General features: G+C 41.8%; 1 protein-coding gene across 5 annotated transcripts in view; it reads right to left on the bottom strand.

Annotated features, from left to right (window-relative positions):
• mark4a (MAP/microtubule affinity-regulating kinase 4a) overlaps positions 1-10502 on the bottom strand; it is a 32540-nt gene extending 22038 nt beyond the window's left edge. For all 5 annotated transcript variants that reach the window (XM_034226753.1, XM_034226758.1, XM_034226754.1 and 2 more), the window contains exons 1-3: positions 9871-10502; positions 6041-6238; positions 5330-5383 (exon numbers count right to left, since the gene is read on the bottom strand). In XM_034226753.1, coding sequence (XP_034082644.1) covers positions 5330-5383; positions 6041-6238; positions 9871-9924 — 306 coding nt within the window. In that variant the 5' untranslated portion in view covers positions 9925-10502. The remainder of the gene's footprint in view (positions 1-5329; positions 5384-6040; positions 6239-9870) is intronic.
• Positions 10503-18505: the final 8003 nt, after the last annotated feature.

Genomic DNA, 18505 nt, shown 5'->3' with positions numbered 1-18505 from the left:
GCGATACACAGCGAAACACAGCCAAACTCACCCTGAGCACACACAAAGTCACAGCCGAAGTAAAAACAATAAGTGTGGCTTGATATTGAGTAAGAAAAAGGTTGATAAACGCTGTGAGAATGGGTCTGCAGAGAGAATTTTGCCGCGATCCCAACTGTCTGTTATCAGCCTGCAGCCAGGGAGGAGAAATCAGCAGAGCTGCTTGCACTGAGTGTGTGAGGAAGTCCGTGGATTGGTCAATTTGGACCAATCAGCGGGGGCTTAACGTAACGGCTCCGTGGACGTAACGTAACGGCTCCACGGATTGGTCCATTTAGTTCCGGGTACGGTTGACATCATGCGTACCCGGAAGAATCAAATGGACAATGACGTATCTCCAACGAGGCGTTTTGGGGAGGTATTTTCTGCTTTAGAGTTTTACTTGCTACAGGGTGTACTTTGAGGGTTTTGACTCTGCACACCGTTTACATGCATAAAAACCTTCATAACACACAAGGGGACGGGTAATAACCAAGCGGCAAACTCTGGGGAAGAGCCGGGACGCCAATACGGAAGTGCCACACACTGCAGTTCATCTAGTGGCCAGTAGGAGCAGGATGCAGAAGGGAGCAATTTCCATAGAGCCCCATGTTAAAATGCCCAACTTTACAGCAGAAATAAACATGTTTACATCGTGGTTCAAAAAACCATATTCTCAGTATAGTTAGATTCCCCCTTCATGACTGCTGTGTGGGGGGTGAATTTTTTCTCAACTCATCTGTTTAATTAATATTAAGCCTTAAATCTTTTGCATAAATTAGGGCGTGGTCACTTTGATGGACATGTACATGCCTCACTGTCAGCTAACAGCAACTTGTCCACTCTGCTAGGCTACAACCATAGAGGCTACAACGTTAGTTAGTTGTAGTTACTGTACTTGACCCTTTAGCCGTGTTCGTGGTGATTGTGCCTTTTAGGGAATATTGTTACAAATACCAGACAATTAAAATGTTGTGTTGTGCGCTTGAATGTACTAACAGAACTTCCAAGAAGTCTAAAATGATAATATTATACATGTTAACCCCGTTCGCAGGTGTTTGTGTGCTTGGTAGCTTAGCTTGCTACTTATTAGCCAGCTAAGAACGTAACCCTTTATACATACATATACATTTTAGTTTATGATTCAGCCTTGGGTAAGACTTTTATAGTCTATGGCTATGACGCCCATAATGCTAAACGGGAGCAAGTGTTAATAGGGGACCCAATTATCCCAGTGGTGGCCGCCGGAGCTAACGGAGCCGCAGGGGGCTAGCTCCAGCCGGCGTCCCGGAGCTAGCCCACTGCGGCTCCGTTAGGTCCGGGTGGTGGAGTCCGTCTTTTCTCAACGTGTGAATGACAAGCATTGAGAATAACAAAATATAGCTAATTCTCTTGCAGATTGTCTCATTTGATTATGAATGTAACGTTTATATAGGGGAACTACACTGTTAGCAGTAACTTGGTATGCATGTATTTCATGTTAGCTTAGCATCTTAGCCTGAGCTAGCTCTGTTTACTTCCAGTTCGGAGGCAGCAGGTCCCGCCTCGGCTCCGCCTCTTTGCCCTTATTTGGAGCAGGCGGGATTAGACTCTGACGTCACAGTCGAGCCGTTAGTGGCAGACTCCGCCTACTAAGGGCTTCACGGCAACTCTGCAGAATCCTATGGGTGACGTCACGGACACTACGTCCATTTATATTTACAGTCTATGGTAATAACCAGAAAAGCATGACATGGGACCTTTAATGCTCATTTTCAGGTTCATATCAGTATGTAGTGTCTCTACTGTGACATGTCTCCTTGCTTTAATGTTCAAAGAGCTCTTGATTTTTCTCACACTGCCTGTTCTGCAGCACCTCTTTTCACCCTCTGTCTGAAACCAGAGCCCAGTCTGCTCTGAATTTTTTTTTTTTAGCCTTTGCAGACCATTTACATGCACACAAACCTTTAAAAGCGCACTACAGGGAAGAGAAAACCCCCAAAGGCACAATAGAGCCTCTTTAAACTTTTGCCTTAAAAATCACACTTGGACTTTCTGGCTCATCAAGATGACAACTTGCAGAGGGGACGAAAACCAACAAGAATTATACCCCACACAAATGTGATGAACCTCAATCAGGGCATTGATTTATACAGATGAATCTGTCTTAATCTTAATTTAATTACTCAGAGTTTGTTAGAGCAGAGCAGAGGATTGTGTCCTAATGCTCTCCTTGGTTCTAGTGTATACCCCTCCTTTAACAAAAGGCCATGGCTGAATCCCAGTGACTCTCCTCCACACGGTCAACTGGAGGAAGGATGGTGCGACACGCCTCTATATCCCCTTCTCTCAATCCTCTCCTGTCTCCAATGCGCCTCCCTCCTCCTTCATTCAATCCCTCCATCGCAGTCTTCTCCTCTAGCAGTGCCCCAACGTCACTGTTGCCGTGGCGACCCAGGTATTAAGACCGGGCTCTTTCCCAGCTTCTCCAGCTGTGCCAGAGGGGAATCTTGGGATATGCTCATCATCCGGGCGTCTATTTAATCCGCTGCACGTCACGGCAGGGCTGAGCGGTCAGATCCGTCAAAACAATAAACAATCCCCCGGCAACGAGTCCGACCCGGTCACCCTTAATAACCGCCAATAAATAGCAAGCCTAGAATAAAGCTGACAAGGATGGACACGTGCTCTGTGGCAATAAGGCTGGCTTTAATGTATCCCCACAGAATAAAACAAATTGTGTTAAAATGTCAGTTTTATGTATTAATTAATATGATATTCAAAAGTAACTCTAATTTCTAAATTACACATATTTGATTTTGTTCAGACATCAGTAGACCAGTATGAAAATCTCCTGTTTCCTGCTATTTCTTCTAAACGTATGTTGGATTTATATTTCACATCTGTGATTTTACCTCCCTTATTCCTCCCCCTCTCTTGCCCACCCCTATACAACGCATCTCCCTCTTTCCTTCTCCCCTCTACATATATGACAGATTATGCTAATATGGGCTCTTTCATGTCTTCGGTACTAAGGATTTGCTCTAGCCCACGGGTACGTAAAGAAGCCCGCTATCATGAGCGGCCAATTGTAGAGTATTCTCTCCAATCAGGGGCCAATCCCAGCCTCTCTCCTCAATCCTGGCCTAAATATTGCACCATTGTCTTTCACAGCAGCAACCGAACCAAGAAAAGCACCGAGCAAGATATCCATATATTTGAACAATATCCTAAAATTAGACTAGATACCATGTTATATTTTGGATATCATGATATTGAAAAATGTTTGTCTTTTCTTGGTTTTTAAGGCTGTTTTACGGAAAAGGGATTTCTGTGTTGTATTATTTTTCTTCAGGCTTGGGGTGTAATGAATTGCATGTAACTGGATTATTTAATCAGGATGAAATAAATAGGTTACTGTACTCCCTTATACATAAAAAAAGATGTCTTCAAATGACCGTTACATTTCAAAAGATTGGGATTACTAGCAGGACAACAATGTTAGTAACAACCTAAAAAGAGCATATAGTGTTTGTTGTTAAATGTTATGTCTTCTCTGTAAACTGGACTGTTCTGAAATCCAAAAGTAATGGAAAGTAATCAGGTGTTCAGGTCACATTATTTTTGTATTTTGATACTTAGATTAGGTTACTGAATACTTGTTTTTCTCCAGGTAACTAGTGCTAATACATATTTCATGTAATCTTCCCAACGCTGTTTGTCTTTACCACCTTAGTCATTATACCCACATTACTGATGAAACATCTTTCCATGTAAATAATGTAGGAAATCGATATGCTCCATATGGCAGAGCCCTAGATAACATATTCATTGGGATTATAGTTTTCCTACAATGCATCTAATATTCCAGCCAGGTACAGGGCACAGATATGTATTTTCTTTCATGCTATAACCAAAAGAAACACGATGAGTCAAAGTCTCAGAGGGGCAACGGAGGCTTTGGGGAAACAATGAGAAGTTGTAGTATAGCCTTGAGAATTCTGTGACAACCCAAGGTCATCGCTATCATTGCATGCAGAAATGATGAAAAGACCATTTATAAAAAGTCAAAAAGGTAAAAATAAAATAAATAGGATCAAAAGGATCGTCATCTGTAATCTCTATTTTCTCTGGGCAAAGCTTTTGTGCCACAGTAAAGTCAATAATAGTAACAATGGGGACTACACTATTTTCATAATATGTATGACATAACTATAGGGCTAAAGGCTATTTCCCTTAGCTATATTCTTTAGGGGGGGCAGAAGTTCTGATATGCCCCTTCTATTTTATACATCTTTTTAATCTGTGTAACAAAACATACAGATATCTTCAAAACTAAATCACAAATATAGACACATCAAATATTTGTTCAGCCCTGATTTGATCCTTCTGGTCTTTTCCCTTATTGCCCACAGGCAGAGTAGCTCATGATGCTGAGGGAGGAAAGGAGATTAGAGAGAAAGGGAAGGAAGACACTTTAGCCCATATGTGCATTTAAGCAGCATTATGGGCAAAGACGGGTTGATTGCATGTCTCTGCATCCTTTGTCTCCCTATGTCTTTATACACATTCCCTAACCACAAGACACTTCTTAACCTGAATGTGTGTGATCAAGATGGTTGTGCTCGGGATATAAAGTGGCGATATCTAAGCATGTGATCAACCTGTGATTTATGATGTCTATGATTTGGGTCTGCAAGTCTACCAACCAAGATCTACTGATGTTTGCCATTCCAGATCCTGAAATGAAATGAAACGTACCTGAGGTTGCCCTTGATATCTAGAGAAACCAAAGTGTCCACTGTTATGCCGCTGACCTTCATGCACAACAAACTTGAAGCGTCCACCACTCTAAACACACAACTTGCTGACCAGCAGGAAATACAAATCCAGTCAATCAAAAGCCCTTCTTAGCATCACAGCATTCATGGCTATCCCCAATGTGTTGGAAAGAAACATTAATAACCCCAAACACAGAAAAGGTTTAGCTGGGTGACCATGTTTCCGACGTGAGTCACCCCGCTCTCAGGGCAGAGATTATTCCGGAGAAAGACGTGAGAGGATCTCTGGAGCGGGGGTCTCCTCCCAGTCCCTAGCACCTGCCAAACAGCATCACCCCTCTCCATCAGCTGCTCTCTCATGCCTGCCCTCTCCGAGGAGGAAGCAGCTGAGGATCGACCTGAACCTCTCCAAGTCCCCACTGGCATGTCGGGATTTTGTTGAATTACATAATAAGGAGCAAACTGTTCACAGTTCTGATGCCCAGCTTCTGCAGATAGCGTCAGACAGTAGAGCATGAACTTCATATCAGTATCAAAAGAGGAGAACTCACCTTTTGAAGGCTGGTTGGGTTCAACTGAGTTTTGTCAATGATTTTTATTGCAACCTGGAAGAGATGTCAAAGCAGGTTTTTGATGAGGAAAAGGAAACACGTGAACATCAGCTTTGCTTAATCATTCAGGATCCAATGAACACCTCTACATACCCTACCCTATCTTTGCCATCTTTTATGAACAGCTTTACAAATGAATCATTTACTCAAGCTTTAGCTATAAGCCATTTATCAAACCACATTTACATATACAAAATTAGGTAATTGTACAGTTATGCTATTATTGTTCATAACTGATCTATAAAGTTGTATTTAATGGCGTATTTAACAATAAAAAGCAATTAGCCATAACGTATACACATGTGCTACCCATTTATGCATTTTTATATAATTTCAGTGAATTTAAATAATTTCTCTTATTATAATTTGTTTGGTTACTTCTGCTGTCAGGATATCTCCAGAGAATTTAAAAGTATGCTGACTTTTCCCAAAAATATTTTGAGTAGGAAAATGTGTAATTAAGGAGAATAACAAATAAAAAAGACTTCTACTTGTTTTGAATATATTGAAAACTAAAATGGAGCAGATTTATTGCTGGACCAAATCCCATCTGTATGACACCGTCACCTTTCCTCCCCCTGCCAGCATCATCCATCCTCCACCCATCCATCTCCTCCTCCCACCATGCACCTCTGCTGCCCCATGTCTCACCTCCTTGCCTGTCAGGATGTGGCGGGCCAGCTTGACCTTGGCAAAGTTTCCCTTGCCGATGGTCTTGAGCAGGCGGTAGTTGCCGACGTGCGGCTGCTCGTCGGAGCAGGAGGCGATGGAGATCCTGCTCCGGGCCCCCAGCGAGCGGCTGGACTGGCTGGTGGCCTTGTCTGAGCGACTGGCCCCCAGCGACACATGCTGGAAGAAAAGAAAATGAGAAGGGAGAGGAGGTGTTAAAGAGAGGAGAGGAAAGTGGTGAGGATGGTCACTCACTGTGCCAACTATGGATGTATAAGGAGAACTGGATACAGCGCTGGAGGTGGGGCCCCATTCATTCCTAGAAATGTTGCCCAGTGGCGCATAAAGCCTAATTGGACTGGCTTTAGTACAAAAATACCTTGATTATCTGAGGACTCATATAGCATGCACACTTGCATTTTCCTCTAGCCCTGCCTCCAATCCAATGAAACATGTCAAGTCTGGATTTAGCGCATTTTACAGCTTTTAGGCCCTAATGATTTAAATCACTATTCAAGTGTCAGTTGATGTTTGGCCACTACAAGAACGAGCCTTTACGCCTGGTTCACTTCCTGTGTGCCAACACCAATATAACATGGAGAAAGGCTTCAGGCTTCCAAAGCAGATCCAGGACTACCTGTTCCCACCATGGAGCCCTCATGGTCTTCAGAAGCTAAATGACCTGTGTTAGCTCCACCTGTCTCTGGGTTTTGTTTTACCCTTATTTTCCTTTTTCTTCAACAACAAAGCAACTTTGAAATACATTTGAAAACATGCCCTTCATTTGGGATTTAGCAGCTGCTGTTCAGAACAGGAACATGTTGTTTCCATCATGATCATGTTTTCTGGAGGTCTACTTTCTGCTGGAAGATGTCCTCGTTTAATATGACAGAGTATACAGGTTTATCACTGCAACCTGAGTTAGTATTCACAGCTCTGTAAAACAGTTTCCTGCTACAATTACTGCTACTACAGAGGTGAGAGGAGTACACCGATCTTGTTCTTAAGTAAAAGTAAAATTCCAGAGTGTAAGAAGAAGAAGATACACTTTATTAATCCCTTACTATGTTGTGTTTACACACATTACACACACAGGGGAGGATATACATGCACACACACAACCACATGCAGATAGGAGAGGTGGCAGAGCAGAGAGGCTGCCAGGTACCCGGCACCAAGGGAGCAGTTTTGAGGTTAGGTGCTCTGCTCAAGTGGCTTTGGAGGTGAACTGGCACCTCTCCAGCTATCACTCCATATTCTTATTTTTTGGTCCGAACGGGACGTGAACCTGCGACCCTTCGGTTCCAATACTAAGTCCCTACAGACTGAGCCACTGCTGACTCTAAAATACTCCGTTACAAGGAAAGGTCCTGCAATCAAAATGTTTCTCAAGTAAAAGTACAAAAGTATAAGCATCAAAATATCCCAAAGTAAAAGTAATGATTGTTTGATTGGTCCATTTCAGAATAATATATATGATGTGTTTTATAATGATTGATCATGAAAGTGTTCTCAAAGCTGGTAAAGGTGCAGCTAGTTTGAATGACTTTGTATACTGCAGGGTAGCTGGTGGATTTACTCCAGGTGGAACTAAAGTCTGATTTAACACTTGGTTATATTTCACATCATTCATCCACATCTGTGAAGTAACTGAAGGGATTAAATACATGTAGTGGAGTAGAAGTACACCATTTACCTCTGAATTGTAGAATTGTATAAGAACGAAGTAGCACAACATTGTAAGTCAAGTAAATAAAAAAAGTCCCTCAAAATTAACTAACTATAGTACTTGAGTAAATCTACTTAGTTACATTACACAACTGTACTACTGCTACTGCTAATGCTGCTACTGCTGCTGCATCGCATCAGAACATTGGAGTCACAGATCATTTTCTTCCAGGAAACCAGGAGCAGATGACAAATGGAGGACAACAGTGTGCAATCCCACAAACAAAGCTGGATGTGTGAGAGTATGAAACAGCTTCTTGTCATGTGACAAACCAGGGAACGATGCAGAGGAAAGACAGCGAATACATGGTGGGGGTAATAAATAAATACAAATAAATACCAGGAGAGCGAGAAACCAGGATATCAGAAAGAAAATGGGAATAAGAGAAGAGAGAGGAATATAGGAGTAAAAAAAGGAGCAGATGCCGGCACAGTGGTCCCTGGCCCTAAGGCATCACACCTCCATCCCCCCAGCATGCCATCTTGCTCCCAGCAACACACACACACACACACACACACACACACACACACACACACACACACACACACACACACACACACACACACACACACACACACACACACACACACACACACACACACACACACACACACACACACACACACACACACACACACACACACACACACACACACACACACACACACACACACACACACACACACACACACACACACACACACACACACACAGCCTTAAGGCCCACCTTCACCCTCCTTCACATGCTTCCATTCCTGTTCCTCATGCCCCACCTAGAGCCAATGTGGCCCCTCTCTCTCCCAGCCACCAGCTCTGATGGGTGGCAGCAGCTCATTCATTCACCAAGTGCACGCCTCACCTGTGCCAACATGGCAGCACAACATTTCATCTGTCATCATCGCTTAATTGTGGAGTGATGACAGCAGATCGAGATCCATCTTAATGGAAGGAACGGCTCTGCATTCATAATCAATCATGCACAGCGTAAGCTCACACACTTATGCACACCCAGTTACAGTTACACACACACACCCAGTTACAGTTACACACACACCCAGTTACAGTTACACACACACCCAGTTACAGTTACACACACACCCAGTTACAGTTACACAAACACACACACAGTTACAGTTACACAAACACACCGTTAAAGTTACAGTCACACACACACTCACAGTTAAACACACACACACACACACACACACACACACACACACACACACACACACACACACACCAACTGGCTTAACCATCCCTCTGTGCTGCTAACAGACAGATGGGGGAGCCTTGCCAGAAGTGTTTAAGGGAGATAAATGCCATCATGCCAAGCCTTCATGTCACCATTTTGAGATAATTAGATAGATGGATAGATAGATCATGGTGCAAATGATAGATAGAGAGAGATATAGATCATGGTGCAACATTCTTACATTCTGTGTTTCTCCCATGAACATATCCTCTGCGTCTGTGTCTATTAGAGGCCTCTACTGTTCTCCACTGTACTGGATGTATGGCGCTGTCTGACACCCACTGCTCTGGGGTTGGGCGCTTTGTAGGCTGCGCAGCAATGGACTGCACATCATTTTACGCAGTAATCCCCGTTTCATACCAACCACACATTTTCTCTATACATTTATTTTGGGCTCTTGTCCCACCCATCCATTTTCTGGAGACGCACACTGTTATACATATTGAGGCAGCAGCAGCAGCTGGCATTATAATGTGACATCACTCTCCACAGCCTTATAATCAGAGGTGACGGCTGGTTTTCAGGCTTTCTGCGCATATCCGCTGAGTGTTATAGTATGCGGATGGATTCATTCCGGGCTGTTAGCCTGCCATCATCTCTTGCCTGCGCAGACACTCAAGGTTAGCCCATTTTCAAAGATCCTGCTCAAATATCCACACAATATCACCTGCAGAATCCTTCCACCTAATGGGGAAATTAGCTCCATGACCCTACATGGAGAACACACCCCGTGAATGCAAAATCCCACATATATGAGGAGAACATTTCAGGGATGCACATTTTGTCTTATGCATGCACACCATCGGAGGCTATAGGCTGTAATGCACTTACATGGTCTCCAGTACTCCTGTCGTTTCCAGACGGTAATGCAGACCGAGAAGACATGTTGTTTTCTCTCTCCTCTTTCCCTGAGTGAGAATCAAGGTGTGTTTGCGCGGATGATAATCACAGGCTCCACAGACCGAATAACATCCGCAGATGCGACCCACCGTCCCGAATCAATCTGCCTCTTCTCCAGCCGGCCGAGCCGCGGTCGAGATGAGACATCTGCCTGTCATGGCAGCAACGGGGATCTGGAGGGGGGATGTCCTCAAACAAGTTGCATTTTCCACCATGCACTTTGCAGAAATATGGCCGATCAACGATGCAGCAAATGCAATGCAATGCAAATCCCGAGCATCGAATAAGTGCTAAAATGCGGAGATGTTTGGCCGGAGCCCAGCGTCTCTGTGGCGTCTCTCCACCCCCTGCCTCATTTCGCCATACAAAACAAACACGGTTCCTTCTGGATGAGTTTCATCTCCCTCTGTCAGAACCCTGCCCGGTACAATGCCCCCTCTCCGCCGGTAACCCTCTCCCCTTGTAGCTCGCAGGAAAACACAGCTTACTGTGCAGCGGGGGAAAAGGCCGAAATGTTCAGAAATCGGTATTCCCGGTCGGTGAGATGCGCACCGCCGTGAAGCCAGGAGGAATACACAGAGGCAGGACTTCCGCTCCCTGCTGTTGACGTAAAAGCCTTTGTGAATTAATTATAATTCATAATCAATATTGATGTCTATTTTTTTCCCAGCTATTATTACTTTTAGCATTTAGGAAGACACAGTTGTATCCAATTTAGTTTTGTTATATTTCAATGTTATAGTCTGTAAAATGTGTAATATGTACATTAACATTGAATTGAATTATTGCAGTGCATCGTCATTGCTGCTACCTCTGCTTTTATTTATTTGTGTCTATTTGTATTACTTCAGAGAGAGATATCAACGATATCATACAATACCTATATGTTTGAAGACGATAAAGATATTCTGATTATGACAATACATTTGGATTAACTCAATAATTCAAATAAATACAGGAAAAAAATATCAATAAGATGGCTTTTATGAGTATATCCTGTGTAAGAAAAGATAACAATATAACCTTAGAAAATAAGGAACCAATATGTTTTCTCTAGAAATGTGCCCTCTATTCAGTGTTTTAAAAATCAAATAAAAACATGCCTTTTTATAAACAGGATGCAGTATGCAGAAACGTATAGACCAACAATACAAGTGTACTATGACCCCATAGTAATGTTTTAAAAGAAAATCTGTGCGCATCTTAAACTATCGATCTTTATTTTGAAATGAATTTTACCTTTGTAAGCACTTTGAATTGCCTTGTGTTGAAAAGTGCTATATAAATAAACTTGCCTTGCCTTGCCTTGCCTTGCCTTGCCTTTGTAATGCTCCTAATGATACCCAATTTTAAACTAAAATATGTTGTTTTTCTTTACATATAGAAAGAAATAAAGAAATGTGTTCCACTGAATTAATGAAAAACGCAGATAAGTCACACTAGGATCCAAGCAATATTGCATTTGAAAAAAAATGTTAAGACGAAGAGTTGAATGATCTTTATACCTTTATAGTCATAGCTCCTTTAAAATCACTTTGAATTATTTACCAGTTTGGTTTGCTCATATGTACACTGTATATATATATGTGTCTATTAACTTGTGAATTACTGGATGTAATTGTGTTCTTTGTCACATTGTATTTGCATATCAAATTGATGTAAATTCCTTCTGTTTTATTAGATAATAATCAAGTTCTTCAAAGCCACAAATGTCTTGATTTTATTTTGAAAAACCCAATGTCTTCTTTTCCTGTCCGATCTGTCTCAGCATATTTCCCTTGACGCAGTTGAGATGCGCCACATCAGAGATGCTCACAGGTTCAACACAACACAACACAACACACTGCCGGTTTCATCAACGTAGATTTGTGCGTAAAATTAGCATGAACTGTCAAAGATGGCCGAATACAGGCTCAGCATCCACATCTCTCATTCATTCAGAGTGTTCTGCTTTTATATGATGTGGGGTTTATCGGGTGGCAGTAGCCTGCACCAGGGAAGAAGCCAGCTTTACTGAGAGGCAGTGCTCTTCTTTCAGATAAAGCAAGTCATTTGAACAGACAGAGGTATCACTTCTTATTAAACACCTAAAACCCTGTGTCTGCAATGCAAATTCAATCTAGACTGGAAATTGGTTCATCCTTTGCCTCCTAAAATTGGCTCCATATGATATCCTCTCCCCCTCAGCACACACACAACATACTGCATGTACACACTACCAGCTGGCGGGGCTTTAGAGGTGCAAAATACATTGAGCAATGTTTATAATTCACTCTTCTTCTGCCTCTGATGGTAACATTCCCACTGGCTTTGTAATTGCATATTACAGTATCACAGTGATGTTATATGTATCCTGTGATAATATTCATGTTCTATACCTTTACCTTCATTGAATATAGGCTAAGATTATGACTTCTGATCCCTTTTTTAATTTAGGCTTATATATTGCAGGTGCTTGTATGTGCAAATCTTGCAAACGTTTTAGGGCACACAATGGCTTCTGTTCCATATGTGCACCATCCATAATCATGCTGTTTCCCTCTTTACTGTTTTGAGATCCCTTATGATCCTTCAAAGACCCACAGGTGTCTGTCTCAAGGGAACATTGACAAATGTGGGCTGAATGAGGCCATTTATTTTACCTGCATTCTGCCCAAATGTATCACTAATACTGACCCATGCACTCTCCCATGAAAAATGTACACAGTCATGGCTTGTCTGGGGTGTCGGAAAGGTAACCCTGGGAAAACTGCAAAAAACTCTCACTTAACCCGTTACCAGACCACCTATCCTAACATCTTAACATTTGAGGTCAATGTCAAACCTTAACCATCATGTCTAGACATGTACATATGTTGCACATGTAACATTAAGCTGTCTGTGGCTCTTTTTCTGCTGTAACAACGTACATTTCCCCTCTGTGGGACCAATACAGGTATTCTGATTCTGACATGTACAGCTAAAAAAAAACATTTTGTTTATACCCATATGCATGGGGGAGTGTGTGGGAGAGAAACTCTCTCTGGAGGGAATTTGGGGATTTTAGCTTTTGAAGACCATTTACATGCACAAAAACCTATACCACACTACAGTAAAGGAACAAACCCAAAACAGCATAAAAGGGCTCCTTTAACTGAAATGTATGGACATTCTGAAAGAAAAACTAAAAGCTGTTGTGCTACTAATGACAGAAGACACTGGGGCTAAAACCATCCCCACTATGGAAAGAAGTTTCTATATCATTAATTCAGTTTTTTTTTTAAAGTATGTTTTTATAAACACATGATGGCATCCTCTTTGTGCAGCAATGATGCACTTGTGCTAGAGCTTGCAACTGGCACCACTCTGCCGATTACGTAGATAGTCAGTGGTTCGATTCCCAGCACCTTGAGTGAACTAGATTTATCCTTGGGCAAGATACTTAACCCCAAGTTGCTCCATATGGCGTGACCATTGGTGTGTGATTGTTAGGTTCCTTGAGCAGGGGCTCCTTGTATGGCAGCCTCTGTCTCTGTATGATTGTGTGTGAATTGGTGAATGCTGACCAGTATTATGGTTTGTGCCAGAGGGGTCGTAAAGACTGGAAAAGTGCTTTATAAATGCAATCCATTTACCATACATTTAACTTTTCTTTCATATTGCACAATCTACATGTAGTAGATTAGCAATATGAGTAGTAGCAAGCAAACTGTACGATTGAAGTAGAAAAGCATCAATGGTAAAAAAGCAAAAAGCTGTCAGTTTTACAAGTGGTAAAAACACGTAAGAACAATGACATTGTGAACCTGATGGGTTTTGAATGTGGCTACAACAGTATCTGCATTTGTAGTCTTTTATTATCAAATATACAATTTCATCCCAAAAAAATGTTAGATCATTTCATTTTTGTTGTTTCTTTAATTTATTGTGTTTTAAATGTGATATTTTTGTAATGCATTTCCTGGACTTACACAAAGTTGCATTAGCACTGTGTTTGACAGGTGCTTTCCAAATAAAATCAGCTTTTTTTATGAAGGCCCTAGCAGTTTGGTCTTGTCATGCCACACACAAGCCACCAGAGGGTGTCCATGTGTAGCTGGTCTCACTAATCATTGTTTTCTGGGGAGGTGGAAGTGTAAAACATTTACAAAGTTTGAAATTGGATGCTATTGATTATGATGGATCATTCCATATAAACAATATTTGACAATGTGCTTAGAATATTAATTACATTTATATTCATCAAGCGGGACACATAACTTGTTGGCTCATTTGGTAGTGTAGTACAGTATAGTGTTGCTACCTTGTTATGCTATACATCTGCTAGCCTGTAGGTGTCAGCACTGAGCTTCCATACAAAGTTATTACCTCCTGTGTTAGGTTGTGTCAGGAATGTGGCTCACTGCCCCTCAGCTTGTGTCATGATGCACATCAGTCAGTGCGTAACAAGCAGCAGAAGGTAGGGGTGATGTACAGATGCACTGATGGGTGTGAACGAGATGAGCAAGTTCATGTCCCGGAGGTCAAATGAACCAATTGTTCAGTTTGTGAGGGCAGGTTTGTGGCGCACCATCAGCAGGAGAGAGGATGTGCAGTCATTAGGCCCACACTTTAACCCTCTGCTGATGACTGATGACTGATGGACGGGGTCATGAGGAGGTGAGAGAATCTGCTGAAATCTCATGTTGCATTCACAACCCATTTTGGTCAGTGGACTTTCAAGCTCTTAAATCCTTTGAACTCATCCCAGACTGCAAGAAAAATGCTGATGTTTGTATAGAATTGTACACATGAACTACAAAAAGAAAAAACCGCCATGCCTGACACTAGGAATGGATGTTGCTCCCTAAATGTACTCAAAAAAAGGTATCAGATGGCAGAAGATATTCATATTTCCTGGCACATTGCATGTCTTTTGGAAAGCTCAAATACTTCACACTAATACAGCTACACTCTAATCCTATAAAACTCCACTAGAGCTGAGGCAGCAGCAGGATTGCTGTTCTGTTGTTGAGGATCCGGGTTCCAGATTGATCAAAACTGCTCATATTACCTTTTATACTGACTACCAACTATAGTTCAAAAATAATTTAGTTGTTCTTGAAAGTGACCAGTTTGTAAATGAAGATAATAGCACAACAGACTGTGCAAAGCTCAGTTATATTATCGAAAATAGCATACAACAGGCTAGAAAGTTATTGCATTATTATTCAGCCTTAAATGTTGCTTCTTTGTGCGTCTTTAGCAACCTTTCCAACGCCTGGCTTCGATTTGTGGACCAAGGATTGGAGCCTCTATTTTTATAAGATTGGTAAATGAGACTAAAACAAGGCGCACCTCAACCTGCTGCAACACATTAATTATGCTAACAAGTTAATGCTGGAAATATAACAAAGCCATGTAATATACAATGCAACAAATTCGACACAATGGTTCTGTTTCTTTTGATACTTAAAGTGTATTTGTTTAATCTGAGTATGTTTTTAATTGAGGTATTATAACATTTCTTATTGTAAAGGAAAATTCTTTCAACACTGGATTTTAATTCTAAATAAGTAGATTGTATTCTGAAATTGCCAAGACTATTTATTTTTACTTTTCCACAGGTTAGTCTTATCAGCGTGATTGAAACATATAATTTAATCATTAAGTAATAGTACATTTAGTGCGTCAATGCTGTTTGTCATGTCTCATTTCATCCTGTTTAATGTGCACCATTACCTGGCTTAGTGATAATTGATATTGCTGGAACTTGAAACAATAGGCTTTAGGTCAGCATAACCTCCAAGCAATGTGAAAACAACACGGCCTACAATCAATTCCAGTCAAGAGTCTTTGGCTCCCTGGTGCTTCCGGGCCGCGGGTCAAACTTATGTATACCCTTTCTCTCACCCTCTCTTTCACCTCCCTCAGACCTGAAATGCTCTCTTTTGCGGTCTAACGTTAAACGTTTACTCCCAATCCTACCTCAAATTTGGGTTTCCTGCAACATCTCTTCCTGATGGGGTATAGAGCAGAACCTGCTTACGTAAATAAACGGAGGGAGAGGCACAAGGAGCCAAAGGTGAGACCCTGCTGCCATATTTCACAAGAGGAGCCATTGTTTAGCTTCAGACGTATTCCTTGCCATGCAAAGTAGCATCCGTTCTTGCAAATAGCTTGAGCCAATACATTCGTTGTTAACAGTAGGAACAGACAACTTGCTGGCAGGTAGGGAGGATCGTGACAAAACAACACGGGGGAGGCTTCTTCAGAATACCGGATCTGCTCTGAGCTGGACGAATGTGCATCACATTGTTGGCTGGCAGACGGACTGGAAGGAACAAATGTCTTCTCATTAGGAAACTATTGAGCCTTTCAAAATGCAAGCAACAACAAGTACTCAACTGATATGTTGATTGACTAAACCATGTATTCATTTAAAAACTGTTCCTAATGAAACGTTTTACATTTTCACACTTAACACTTTTTCTGTTGGTGGCTGCTATGACCATGTTTGTGTTAGGGGCTTTCAACAACAGAGAGTAAAGGTGAGGCCTTTAGGACAGTCCATGAACTTCCCTCTCAAATACATGCAGCCTTTAAGGATGTCCTCCTGTCCACCCTGTTTTCCAGATCTGAAAGCACAGTCACTCACTGTCCTCCCCACTCTCACCTCTTTGTTTTGCCTCTCATCTATTCTTAACCTCTTGCTTTTGTGTTAAAAAACATATTGTGGAAAGTGTAGAAAATGCAGCCCTCTGTCACCAACAAGAGGAAGAAGCAACGTTATTCTTATCATGTGAGGATGCCAAGGAGAAGACTGTCTGCAAATATGAATTTCATGGAGGCTATGCTTACTGTAAATGTAGGCTAATTAATATGGTTATTTGCAGAGTTAATATAATTGTTGGTGTTGCATGATTATGAACATGATTTATCCCAAGGCAAATTACCGATCAAATACAACTATTTACCCTTTGATGCCATATTGTTTATTCTTTTTTTATTTGTAGATTTTATATAATTGTTAGTGTTGCATGCATAATAATCCATGCTCTTTTTTTGTAATGAAAACTTAGGGTCTCGTACACCATATGTAGATGAGAGTGTCACTTCCGGGCAAAAATTACGGCCCCGCCCACTTTTGGGGGAAAACAACGCTGTCATTTGAATGGCGGTCAATACAAATTCTGAAGTTGTTGCCAATCCGATCACATTTTTTTGAAAACCGTGGATTTTTGGATCTTCAAAGAGCTCGATTACGATGGCCAGTCAGGCAAACAATTACATTCGATCATTGGAAATCGACAATCCGTCTCGATATATGGTTAAATTAAAATCAGTAGGCGAGCCTGTAATTTCTCCAGCTATTACTCTCATGAGCGAGGCGGAAAATAATAGTTTTAACATGCCAAAAAGCTGCTGTGTCGTTTATTGCACCTCAAACATAAAAAATAATCAAGAGTTCAGTGTTTCTGAACTTCCTTTAAGAACAAAGGACAGTAGCAGAAGAGCTCTGTGGCTTCAGGCTCGATCGCCATTCAAATGACAGCGTTGTTTCCACCAAAAGTGGGCAGGGCCGTAAAGTGATGTAGATGTTACTCTCATCTATGAAAATCGATAGCCTACTGCTATATTTAACCATATATCGAGCCCGATCGTCGATTTCTAATGGCTTAATGCAATTGTTTGCCTGTCTGGCCATTGGAATCGGGCTCTTTGAAGATCCAAAAGTCCAAAGTCTTTTCTTACATTTCTGATCGGATTGGCAAAAACTTCAGAATTTGTATTGACCGCCGTTCAACTGACAGCGTTGTTTTCCCCCAAAAGTGGGCGGAGCCGTTATTTTTGCCCGGAAGTGACGCATGTGTTACTCTCATCTATAGCTCTACACTAGGGTTGCCAACTTCCAGAAAGATTTTCGGTTTTCTGGCGGATTTAGTTACTTTTTTAGTTACTCCACCTCCTCACCTGCTGCGACCTCCGTGGGAGGAGGACACAGCTCTTTTAGAATATCCCGAACAGTTTTGGGGCCAAGCACATTGGCTGTTATCATCTCAGCCTTTGTTCTTCCACATTGCATTTTCTTTGCAGTGTTCGAATCACTAAACATGGCACTTGCCAGCTTATTACTGCAGTCCATGCTGTTGTAACTCAAACCATGCTTAACTGTGTGATACACTGATGTTACCTCACATGCAGCAACTTTGTCTTGTTCTGCAGTTGAACTGCCGAAGAATTTAGTTATATTTGATGCACCTTTATTTTGTGTTGCTCGCTTGTGCATTTCTGTGCCAGCATGCTGTTTCAGGTCGTTTTCTCCACCGTGACCTATTGAAAACTCCCTCCGACAGAAGGTGCAGAAGACCCGAGACAGATCTCCACTCACGGGCTTTACCCAACTGTGTTTTTCTTCCCACTGTTTGTTGTAAGACACAAGTCTTTTCTTTTTAGAAGGGCCAGGGCCCAGAACCACATCCTCTCTCTCTTCTCTTCTTTCATTATCACCTCCTCCACCGGCAGCGCTCATTTTCCCACACGACTGAACAGGATGACATGCCACACAAACAATGATGCCGCGACCGCGGCCCACCGGAGAAAATCT

Source organism: Gymnodraco acuticeps, unplaced genomic scaffold, assembly GCF_902827175.1.
Source record: "Gymnodraco acuticeps unplaced genomic scaffold, fGymAcu1.1, whole genome shotgun sequence".
NCBI lineage: Eukaryota > Metazoa > Chordata > Actinopteri > Perciformes > Bathydraconidae > Gymnodraco > Gymnodraco acuticeps.
The sequence above is the reverse complement of the archived record's forward strand: the minus strand, read 5'-3'. Positions and strand labels throughout refer to the sequence as shown.